Below are 13075 nucleotides of genomic sequence, written 5' to 3' on the forward strand. Positions count from 1 at the left end.
GCTGAATTTTCGTCAAGCGTTTTTCCGCTTGCCGAAAATATCAATATAAATTTATTGCAAAGCAAATGTCTCTGTTGTTACACCAACCTTTCTCAAGTTGCAAAGAACACAAACACAACTAAGTTAAACCTGTAGTGAATGGAAAAAAGTAGATGTCCATGTGATTATATCCCTGAGAGACCATATGATACAAACATACAACATGCATATACAGTATTTGTTGCACTTCTTAGCATTTATACCACATACTGTGTCTCATAGATATGATGTCACACTGACATCAATGTTTTTGCCTCCATTAGGGGTTTAACTGAATTTTGTTTGTATATTTTGCACCTTAAAAAAGGCTGGTACCATAGTAAGTTGGGTTGAAAAAAGACATATGTCCATCACGTTCAACCATAATGCCTATATATAACCTGCCTAACTTCTAGTTGATCCAGAGGAAGGCAAAAACCCCATCTGAAGCCTCTCTAATTTGCCGCAGAGGGGAAAAAATTCCTTCCTGACTCCAAGATGGCAATCGGACCAGTCCCTGGATCAACTAGTACTAAGAGCTATCTCCCATAACCCTGTATTCCTTCACTTGTACTGAGAGCTATCTCCCATAACCCTGTATTCCCTCACTTGTACTGAGAGCTATCTCCCATAACCCTGTATTCCCTCACTTGTACTGAGAGCTATCTCCCATACCCTGTATTCCCTCACTTGTACTAAGAGCTATCTCCCATAACCCTGTATTCCCTCACTTGCTAAGAATCCATCCAGGCCCTTCTTCAAGTTATATAATGTATCAGCCAGTACAACTGATTCGGGGAAGGAAATCTTTAGTAAGACAGAACCTGTAACTGCAGATTTCCGCCAACACATGGGCACATGTATATATTTATACTGCCATATGCAGTGCTGTTCATAACAGTAATAAAGGTTAGGAGGTCCCAGAAGGCCTTGCAATCTAAAAAAAGAATGATTCCTGAAAGAAAATGTATCCCCAGCCAGGTAACAGCTGATCGAATCATTTAGAGAGAGTTCATTACCTAGGGCAGCGCTCACGCTGAAAACAAAAACTTTGCACAGGTTAAATGTTCTATAGCAGTGCTGCACACAGAACATTTATTTGTTATGCAACATAATTAAAAATTAACAAAAAAAAAAGGAATATGATACCAAATGACCAAAGGTCCCAGAGCCACATGGGCCCATGCCCCGCCCTCCTTTTGCATCATTGGGCACCTCTTTAGAGGAGGGATGGCACAGACGAGTCTTTTCCCTTATATGCCCTTAAAAATAATCTATAAATGGGGGCCACGTTTTCTTTTTGATCTGTTATCAGTAAATGTTGTGTGTAGCACTGCTTTATTGTTTATTAATTTCTTGCATACTTAGTGGTGATTTAAATGCAATAGATGGGACCCATTATCCAGAATGCTCGGGACCTGGGGTTTTCCGGATAAGGCGTCTTTCCGTAATTCGGATCTCCTACCTTAAGTCTACTAAAACAATTATTTAAACCCAAAAGTATTGTTTTGGCTCCAATACGGATTAATTATATCTTAGTTGGTATCAAATACAAGGTTCTGTTTAATTATTACAGAGAAAAACGAAATCATTTTTTAAAATGTGAATTATTTGATTCAAATGGAGTCTATGGGAGATGGCCTTTCCGTAATTCGGAACTTTCTAGATACCTGTATATGAAACCCACTTGTATTTTGGCTATAGTTCCCCTTTAAACACACAGTCTCGCCAAATCTTGTGCTTTGTGTTTATGGAAGAATACCAAAGAATCGTTCAGAAATAAAACCACTAGAACAAATGTGCAGCGGTCAAGAAAACAAAATATCAAAATTTATTTATAAAAAAATACACTGGGATCAGTTTATGCTGAGAATGTGGCAATAAATACACATAAAAAGAACGTAAGCACATCTACGTGGGTACAATATGGCACAGGACAATAAAAATGTAAATGGGATATCCATTTTTAAGAATCCTGTCGAAGCTGTCTGCAACGTAATGTTTCAATCCCGCTGATAGCACAAATTAAGACATCCACGTGGTCCCAAAACTTTATACAGGCTCCCTTTAACTTAATATTAGCATTAGGAGCAGATTAGTGTTCAGCCTATTTCATAATCCCTTTACAGAAGCAGCACGGGAAGAGAAGAAACAGATCTACCATCTGCCCAATATTATCCATTCCATAATATTAAAATGATCACTATGGTAGAAAAGTCAGAAAAAGTATATTAAGACTGAAGAGGTACTGGTGACAGTAGCATTAGAGCCATGCTTATATAGTCACTCTCGCTGGAGTCAGTACTAGTTTAGACATAAATGGGCTAAGACTTTTGTTTTAGAGGCGATAGAAATTATGGCCTCATTCTCCTCATGATAAAAGAAGTTACAATTGAACCCTCAATGACTTCTGCAGCCAGACAGACAGAAACTGAATGACCCCTGTATCTGCTTTAATTAAAGCATATGGTGGCTGTTTCCAAAAACAGATCACTGAATACTTGGCATCAGTTTGGCACCTCTCCTCTATTTCAATCTATCTATTAGGTCTCCAAAAGAATGAAGAAAAAAAAAAAACCACCACCACTGTACTGGGAAATGTTTTGGGGGCTAAAACAATTTGCAGTTCTGCGGGGGAAAAGGTTAATTCTGCAAGAGAAGCTGGAAGTTTTTGTCCCAGTATTGCCAAAGGTGGGTTAAAGGATGTCCCATACCAACAAACAAACCATTTCCTAGAAATGTGCTTTTAGTCCTGCTTTGCTGCAAGTGATTTTGTAGACAGATCTCTATCAGAAAGGAATATGTAAAATATCTAAGATGTAATCAAAGCCATACACAGCTACAAGTTATATTGCTATACCATAATTATCAGTTACTACTGACATACATTATAAAAACAAGGAGTGGGGGTGGGGGGGGGGAGGAATGAATCTGCTCTGGTCCTATTATGCACTGCATGATATGTATAGCACAGATGCATAGTCCTGCAAAAGAAGACTGACTGTACAAACGCTCCTTTCATTATTCACAGTATTCCTTTGTTACTTCATATGAAATTATTGGTAATGCTGTAGATTAAGATCCATCTTAGCACTAAAAGGCAACTAGAGATAAAAGGTGGAAAAGGAATGTACATAAGGCAAATTGTTTCATTATTAAAGCATAGTAGTGTTTAAGGAAGACAAGTAAATTACACAAGGCTAGCTTGGCTTTAATTGAATAAAATAAGTAACTAATACCGAATACATTGTATACATCTAATAATCTATTCCCTGGTCACTGTACTGGCCATGGTAATCCCTAGGATAGTCATCAGGGTATTCTCCCTGATATTCATCAGGATACTCAGCCTGGTAATCACTATCACTGATTTCAGATCCATTTGTTCCAGTTCCTTGACTTCCATTATGAATGATTGGTTCTGTGGGGGCAGCGCAGTACTTTGGATCGTATACTTGCCGCCCAAGGCCATACACACTCATTCCTTTTTGAGAGGCAACTTTATTGGTTCCCATTTGCAGTGAAATAGTAGAGTTATCCACTGGCTGTAATATTGCTTTCTGATCGTAAATATCTCTTCTTGTTCCTGGGGCAGGCATGCCAGCCTAAAAGATAAAACAGATTTAGGGCTCACCAATTGCCAAGTCATTCATTTATTTATTAATATCTCAGTTGGATAAAAGGCTAAAGAAACATTGTATCAGGTACTATACTGGTGACAGCATTAAGTGCCGTGCTCCCAAAAGCCTTACCTGGCTAGCTCCTTTGTTTGTTCCCATCTGTAGGCTTATTGTAGTCTGGTCAAATGGTTTATCCGTTTGCATTTTAGGGTCATAAAGATGCCTTCTGGTTCCATAGGCTGTCATACCAGCTTGACTTGCACATTTGTTTGTTCCCATCTAGAAACAACAATTAGCACTTATTACTTACAACATATTACAGTTAACTACATATTTTGCCTCATGAGAATTTTTTGTAAACTACCATAATTTTACATGGGCATATTAACTAGCAGTTCATTTCCTACCCAGTATCTGAAAGAAAGTTTCATAAGAATAAGAAGAGACAGTAAGGACAGAAATAGACACTTTTTAAGAATAACGTTACCTGTAAGCCTATTACACTTTGGCCAGCTTTCATCTTTTCATCACCAAACTGTCTTTTCTGTTTTTCAGCATATTTGACCCCAATGTCCACTGATGTATGAAATCCTCTTGTCTTTGCCTAGAGTAAGAAAGCAAATTTTTCCATTGGAATTTGCATTAGATTACAAATAAAAAAATACTCATCAAGAAAAATCTACTGGAAATACTAGAAACTACAAGTAGCAGGAGGGAACCAAAAGGCCAAGTGATTATCAACCTGTGAATGGCCACTTCAACCAATAATCCTAACATGGAGGTATTTTGTTGCAATATGTATTTGTTAAGAAAGCACCAAATCAGCTCCCACCAGCTTTGGACAGGATATACCAGTAAACAAACTAGCGCTACGGGCGACTAATCTCCCATGTGCCACTGCCCTTAGGGTGAAGACACAGAGTAAAGGTGGCCATACATGAGCCGATTGTAGCTGCCGATATTGGTCCCTTGGATCGATTCGGCAGCTTATTGCCCCATGTAGGGGAAATGACTGGCCTGAAATCAGCCAGATATCGATCAGCAGGTTAAAAAATTCATATATAAAAATTGTCTTTTGCTACTTTAACACATTGTGAGATTGTTTTAATGGGAAACATCAAATTCTTTGCGCCTCAATGCACTTCCTGTAATGTCAGTTTAACCTCAGTCAAGGTATTGTAATAATTACAAGACAATATCCCTATCCTGCTGCCAAGCACACAGATAAAAAGGTTTCATTTTGCTGTAAGAAAACTCTCATTAACATATGAAATAAATAAAATGAAGCAGGATGTGTTATTAGTCTGCCATTACATCTGCCAGATGGAGGGCAGAGACAAAAACAGATCACTTGTAACTGAGGGGAAAGCAGCTTAAGGTTTTGTACTGATATGATGTTTATTGCATTGCATCACACAGTAGTGTTAACTAGTCTCTAACTTTTCTGCATGTTTTTTTCCTGGTGGGATGGAGGCTTATTATGAATGCAGAAAAAAATAGATCAAGCCATATTTTTTCTGTAATCAACATTAGTTATCATCCTCATGTTAGAGGCCAGAAGAGAAACAAAAGGTTGAGAAATTCACAGGAAAAGCATTTAAACTGCCTGTGGGTAAAGAGTTTTTTTAAAAAAAGGACAATGTGTTTTAAAATCATCCCTACTACACAGTCCATAAAAAAGAGGGACCTGATGTTTTGAGCTGAAATACAGATTACACTTTCAGTAAAAGCTCCCCACAGAACTCTCTCTGGTTCCTGAGTGTTAAATGAGTGTTGGGGTGACCATAAGTTCAGCCCCCAGAAACCAGAAGGATGTGAGTAGGGAATCACAGCTCTACTCCAAACAGAGGGGAAAAAAACTCCATAAACCTTTGCAGAATTCTGAGGGCTGCTAACTCTCCTGAACAACCTGGCAAAGCTTTCATTGCAAGAACAGCTGGCTGGTACTAGTGTTTCAGAAGATACTAGTTAAGTGTTTTGGAGAAATTTTCAGTGTAACATTTAATGGTGCATTTCTTCTATGTTTAGTATAAATTAATGGCAATTTCTTTTTCATGAAACTATATATCACTTTTAATATTTATAAGAATTAATTAATGAACAATAATTTAAGAGCTTACCAAGCCAGCCAAAGACACCAAAGAGGTTTGAACTTGGGTCATGTTTCCATTCTCAAACAGGTCATTGGCTTCAAAAATATCATGTGGCTTCATACCATAGTCTTGCATTGCCTTAATGAAGTTCCCAATGTTCTCCAACTATAAAAAAAATCATACATATATGCTAATTAAAAAACATAAAAGATAATTAAGGCTTATTGTTTGAAAAATCTTTGCAAATATTCAGCAATGCATGTATATGTATATAGACAGACAGACAGACAGACAGACAGACAGACAGATAGATAGATAGATAGAAAGGATAAAGATACATAGATAAATGGATAGGATAGAATAAGATAGATAGATGTATAGGATACAATAAGACATAAAATAAAACAGAATTACCACACCCTCTTCCCAAACCAATTTTTTTTTTTTGAATAATGAAAACAAATATAATTCTAAGCAACTATTGTATTGTACTGTATTTGCGGTTAAGAGCAGAATTTGCTGATGCCTATAATATGATAAAGAGTTATACTGATTTCAATAGCAATTTTTTCAAAATATCTTGTATCCCAATTTTGAAAACTCTATATTAGCTCCTAAACTTCAAGAGACAAATTTTCCATATAAACTTATTACTAACTTTTGCACCATTTGCCCCATCGGCTTGATGATTCACAGCAGCTATTTACAGATCAAAAGTATATGTACCATTTAAAACCCCTAACAAAACTTTAATTAATGTACACTGAACATTCCTTAGAATTACATTTTTTGGACAGAGGACTCCTTTAAAAGTGTTTAATTTTCATGTTCCATTTTAAAACATTTATAATAGAAAAAAAAATTGCATACATTTCTCTATACAAAAAGAAACTGTATTATTTGAATGACTGAAGTAAGCCCAGATTTACAGAACCAACCCACAGTTTTTAAAAGTGACGCTGTTCTACTAGTGTGACAATGGGAATACAGCCATGGCAAGCAATAAAGCACCTTTCACTGATATGTATTAAAAATGTAAATGTTCAATGCAATAATATTACCCTGCACACATTCACAAAATGCTTGTTAAGGAGTTCATATTACACATCCCTTAAATGTTACAAAAGGAATTATCCTGCCTTGCATACAAAATAAAATCATTTGTACATACAAGTTGTTTAGGTCTCAAACAAAACAAGTAAAAAGGGAGAATTTTACCAATGTTTGGCTCTGCTAATCTCACTAACAAATTTATCTTACCTTATGCCAGTTTAATTTTGCTTCATTAATTTTCTTGATTGACCCAGGCTGCAGTTTATTTATGAGACTAAAATGTAAAAAAGATAGATGCAAAATTAGACAAATTCTAAAAAATGCAATTTATTAGCCTTAATTTGACTGCCTCCCAGGAAGGACTGAAGTATTTAAAAGGACCATTCCCATACAGCAGTGGCTTTAAGTATACCTAAGATGGAAGCACAATACCCAGAGGAGTTCCAGGAGGACAGTGCTAATGTCTGCCATAGACAGTAAGTTTTTTTTATTCAAATAAATGGGAAGCACACTATATTATGACAGTCATGGTTCTTCCCAAGGCACCACAGCTGTCAAAATATACTCAGGGCAATGGCACTGGGGGCAATTGCCACCCATGTAGTTTCCAGCTCAGAGTGCAAGTGGAAGAGAGAATTTACCAATCCATTATACCCTGTGGTAGTTCCCAATAACTCTGGGGGGGGGGGGGGGGGGGGGGGGGTCTAGTATCTTAAACATTAATGTGTGTCTACAAGCATTACAATGCAGTCCAAGAATATAAAACCTAAACAATATCTAGGTGGTATTTGAATGTCTTCAAGTCTTAACAGAGTTGTGCATATTATATTTACTTCAAACTATACATTCTGCATTACATTGAGTAAAACAGTAAATTAGGGCAAGTCCTTACTTGCAGAGAATAATACCATCCCGCAAACCTTGCTGAAAGTTTTCGCCAATTATCATGCCAGTCACTTCTTCTATCCAAAGACGCAGTTCCTCTTCCACTTGAGGGTCATATTTCTGTGCAATCTGTAATTAAAATAAAAAGGTATATAAACTACATTAGCTCTTATTATTAACATGCAAAGTAGCTGTAAAGCAAAAAGGTGTTCTGTAAAGAGCCCAGCATAAAAAAAGAACACAGCTACATATAACTGCTGCGCAGACCTCAGACCAGCAGAGAGAAAATACAGAGGAGACAGAGGTATTATAAGCTATATGTGTCCAACACTAAAGTACCAGTATGTCAGTGCCACAAACTGAGCTCTACAATGCCACAGAGCATTGTGTGACAGAACCAAGGGCATAAAGAAGCAATCCCTGTGACATATCAGTGCACACACTTTCCGGCAAGTACAGTCCCTTGGAAGTTTGGCAGTCTATGTTTCTAAGTGACAATCACATGCACTTGCTCCTTTGTAAAGGAGAATTAAAGGCAGTTTAACAAAGGGTTCCAAGCACTGCCCACCCACCCCAAACACAGCTAGAACCCCCCAGGATGACCCAGTACCAATGGTGAAATTGGAGGGTTGCAGAGTGCTATGAGTGGCAAGTTGGCTTCCAGTGCTCTATTCAATGGCATAATGCCAGCCAGCACTTGAAGCAAAGGACATATCTGATACAAGCACACATGCTTTTCTATTTTATGCCAATATGGTTGCACCAAACTAAGAGTAAAGCAGGAGGCCATACAGAACTGGATCCACTCATTTGACAAATACCTCAAGGACATCTCTGCATGTTGTGGGCTAAAGCGGGCTATGAAATTCTGCCCCATGTGAAGGATCAGATTACATAAAGGCCTACACAAAAGCCTAATGCTGTCATCATCAGATGGGAGTTTCCAGCCTTCCCAAGCAATAGCAAAAGTGGCTGAGCTGACAGCCAAGATGGGCCGGTGTATGTCCCTCACAAGGGCAAGGTCACACGGGTGCCAGCGGGTAGGTGCAGGCCGACAATACGCCCAGCTGCTTTAAAAAAATCTCTTTGAGCCTGCACCCAGAACCACTGAAACTGCCCAGGTGCAGCACATGCAGCCGCTATCCGCCAACTAACGCAAGAGGAGGCAGATTCAGTGCTTCCAGGTGCCGGCACAACCAGAACATTTTGTAAGCGTAGGGGCATACTGTCATCCTGTGCTTATCCGCAAACTGACAGTATGCCCCGTGTGACCTTAGCCTAACAGAGGCTAAAATTTGACCGTTTACATAAGTACTTCAATATGCAGGAGCAATTAAAAGGTATATTTATTGGCTTGCATTTAAAAAAAAAAAAAAAATGAAGAATGGATTACTGTTACTGTAAAACATACAGCAGAATTTCACATAAAGCAGATTTTTCCCCAGTTCATTAACTATAATATTTATACTGAGATGAGTACTTTTTAAGCTTTCTTCACTGCAGCATAAAGAAGCAGTTTCACATGACCTAACAAGTGAAAAATCTGTTTCAAATTTCCCCACAACCCCTGGCTTTCTGACAAATGCTATAAACTTTTCCTGCATGAAGCCATGAGTGGGAATTTTAGAAGTTTTCCTTAAAAGGATGTGACAGATACATATTGTCTGATCCATGTGAAGACCTTCCCAGTCCCAAAATGGCAAAGGTTAAAAGCTTTTCCTATACATTTATACATATTTATTTTATTATCTGATAATATTCCAGTATCAAATTACAAAATCTGTTAGATTTCCTCTCTACTTTACAGCAACTGTTTGTACCAAGTGTGTCGAATAGAGCACATTTCCTTCATTGGTATTAGGTGTGGTTACAGGGGTGCTCTCTCTGCAGCTGGTTTTTGCTGGAGGGCAGCGGTGAACTAAATGCCACATGTACCAGGGGCCTTAGACCCAAACACATGTATGTCTAGCTAGAACTCTTGCCTTTGCTTTATCATCAGCAATGTTCCTGAGGTAAACATTGCACTAATAATAACGCTGATTCCTAAACAGGAGACTGATCAGATTATATACTGCACAGCAATCCATGGTTGCCTTAAGTAAACAAAATCCATGCACATATACACAACTGATATAATTATATATCTGCATTGGATAAGGTGTCAACAACTGTACAACAAGCAAATTAAAATCGATATTTCCTTGCACAAATGGGCTCAGTACAAGGGGATACCTATGTTAGCACATCTTTAAAAAGTGTCTTTGTTCAGGCTATGAGTAAACTCAGGGAGTTGTGTCTGACAATTTTAAACCTGGACAATAATGTGTTCCATCATATCTGCCTGGCTAGGCTCAAAATGTCACATTATGCCCCCCTAACAGGCCATGCTTCTTGTGATGGGATTAAACCTAACACAATAAAAAGGCAAATCAAAACACTAAATAAAATACCCTACAAGACACAAATGAAAATGTATATTTGTATACCAACCACTCAGAGGGAAGACAAGGGAACAAAGAACTGTGGAAATAGTTTCACGTGCTTACCTACCATGATACAGAGGTAACTGGGGGCTCATAGAGGTGGGATGTTGTTAAAGGACCACTAAACTATTTGCTTATATAATTTTGCTTTGCTCAGTGGGGAATACTATAGGCTATATTTTTTCTCTCTGTATAGTCAATAACTAACTAAGATTGGCCCCTTGTATGGAAAGAGCTATTTGCTGTCCCTGTTGGGGTTGCTGGTCCATCTCACTTCTGGCTACCAGTTGGGAGCAATACAATATGTGAGCTAATAAGCAGGTGGCGGCCTGACAGCCTGAGAACATGCTTGCAAAGCTAACACTGCAAGCTCAGCAAATAATGCCTTTAAAAGTTACAAAACTTGAAAAGAAGTTTGCCAAAATATCCAGATAAGCTGCCCCTAAAAATGTTAAGGGGAAGTAATGTGCAAATAATGTACACAATAGCATCATTTTTGCTCTATGTACTAAGTTAAAAGGGACATAAACCATCTTGAAGAAAAATAAAATCTCAATATAACACTGCTAAACATTTGCAAAGATGTTTTCCCTCGGGTGTCAGCACAGCTGGAAATGCCAGGGCAGGGAAGTAAGGGGTAAGCCCTGGAGTGACGTTTCAGATAAAAAATAACTGAATTGCAAAATGGGTCAGAAGAGCACTCAGAGTTTAATTTGACAAGAAGTTTTATAAGCAGCTTTAAACCAGCACCTAATGTGGGCATGGGCAATGGGTAAAGTTCTTCTTTTACAAAGTCCTACCATAGTGGTTTTTACAAAAGGTTTTTCTAAAATGTAGGTTTTTAAATCAGTTGGTTTCATTTTCCTTTTATAAACGCTGTAAACTATACTACATTATATATAATAATACATTAAATATAATATATTACATAAAATATTTATTATGATATAAAAAACTGTTGCTCTGCACTGGTTAAAGTTGTGTGTTTGCTTCAGATACGCTACTATAGTTTATATAAACAAAGCTGCAGGGGCAGCCATTTTAATTGAAAAAAGTGAAATGGCACAGGTTACATAGCAGGCAACAGATAAACTATACAAAATATAATGGGAATCTACACAGTTTATCTGTTATCTGCTATGTAACCTGTGCCTTTCCACTTTTTTTCAATTAGAATGGCTGCCCCCATAGCTACACAGCAGCTTTGTTTATTTAAATATAGTATATTTATATACATAACATTTATTATTTTGATACATTTTCCTTTTTTGCGTTACTGGTACGTTAAAGCAAGGTGGCTACTAATCCAATCACAGCAAGAGGATGGATATAATCTTTGCACAATTTTCAGACAGTGTGTGCAGGCTCCTAATTATCGCCCAGATAATACACACCATGACGATATCCTTGGGGGGACCTACAATAAAAGTCACCTTCGTACGACTGGAGTCTGCCAACTATTTCATGTTCAGAACATCGGCTTTATCCTACAGTTTCAGTCTGAATGTTAGTTATAGATTGTTGCATAAATGTACAATTGATATCCGAACAAAATTTGACCGCGTATGGCCACCTTTAACCATCATTGGTTCTTTCAGATCTATTCTTTAAATCCTTTCTATATAAGTGGGTTTTTTTGTTTATTTTTTTTTTTATTATGTTGACCAGTTAACCTTGTTTTCCTTCACAGGTTTGTTGTGCTTTAAGGACAAAAAATTATTTTCACGGTCTTAAAAAAATATTGTGGTTGCAATCCGAAAGTCACAAAATTTTAGAATCCGATCATAAACGGCGCAAAAACCTTTCTGGCTTGGAAACTTCAATGCATGATTATGGAAGCCTTCCATAGGACTCAATGGCACTCTACAGCTCCAACCTGGCCAAAAGATAGTCACGATACCAAAGCTTGAATGAATTCCAAGATGGTTGTAGTCTTTGCGAAAAATATGACATTTTGTGGAAGTTACCGAAAACCACAAAAAAGTTGTGTAATTTTAACAATATTATCGTGGTCATTACAAAAAGTTCTGTTAATTAGAAAAAATAAGATTTTTTTTCTGAAAAAAAAAAAAAAAAAAAAAAAAAAAAGATTTGAGCTTTCATGAATGGGCCCCTTAGTATTAAAATATATTGTGCAAACCCGAACTAGCCTGCAGATGGAGCCAAACTGCACAAGAATAACTGTAAAATCATACCTTGGTAGGCAAATGCTATGAAATGCTGATTAAAGCAAAATTCTAGAAGTAAAAAAACAGATTAAAGGAATAGTGGTGTACAGAATAGGTAAGAAAATAATAAATGGAGGGTCAGGAAAGAAAAAAAAAAAAAAGACTGTCCAAGAAAAGAGCATATGCAACAACTCTGAAGCTTGTCATTATCTGATGAGACTCAAAGAGATTAAGGGCCAGGGCACACAGAGCGTCGGCTCCACTGCTCCCAGTTGGCGCTGTTTCTGCAGGCTGAGAGACGCAGATCCATTCCCTTCTGCTTCTCTGTAAAGTTGCATTGACTATCACAGCTTCTGTCTGTGCATAGCTACAAGGAGCAGAAAAATGTAAAAGCAGGCATTTTCGCCCAATCTCTGTTCAGTTTAGCTATACACAAGTGGAAGCAGCAATAGTCAATACAGCTTTATGGAGAGGCAGAAGGGAGCGGATCCGCTTTTCACAGCCTGCACACTTTTAAAACGCTTGCTGACAGCAGCAGAGCCAACACTATGGGGCCCATTCATCAAAGCGCGATTACCACTATTAGAAATTTTTTTTATTTTTTTCTAAAGTTTTGAACTTTTCATACTGTAAACAATAATATTGTTAAAAAAGTCCGACATTTTCATCATATGTTTGTTATTCCACAAAAAAGAGAAAGTTTAGTTATTTATTCAAGCTTTGGTATTGTGAGTATCTTTAGGCCAGGTTGGAGC

General features: G+C 37.6%; 1 protein-coding gene across 2 annotated transcripts in view; it reads right to left on the reverse strand.

The window, feature by feature from the left end:
• Nucleotides 1-1820: 1820 nt before the first annotated feature.
• Nucleotides 1821-13075, reverse strand: part of cnn3 (calponin 3, acidic) — a 29969-nt gene continuing 18714 nt past the window's right edge. Inside the window, exons 2-7 of one of the 2 annotated variants that reach the window (XM_012960766.2) lie at nt 7677-7798; nt 6992-7058; nt 5759-5896; nt 4126-4242; nt 3771-3917; nt 1821-3623 (exon numbers count right to left, since the gene is read on the reverse strand). In XM_012960766.2, the coding sequence (XP_012816220.1) occupies nt 3276-3623; nt 3771-3917; nt 4126-4242; nt 5759-5896; nt 6992-7058; nt 7677-7732 (873 nt within the window). In that variant the 5' untranslated portion in view covers nt 7733-7798 and the 3' untranslated portion in view covers nt 1821-3275. 2 annotated transcript variants of the gene reach the window in all.

Source organism: Xenopus tropicalis, chromosome 4 (genome assembly GCF_000004195.4).
Source record: "Xenopus tropicalis strain Nigerian chromosome 4, UCB_Xtro_10.0, whole genome shotgun sequence".
Taxonomy (NCBI): Eukaryota; Metazoa; Chordata; class Amphibia; order Anura; family Pipidae; genus Xenopus; species Xenopus tropicalis.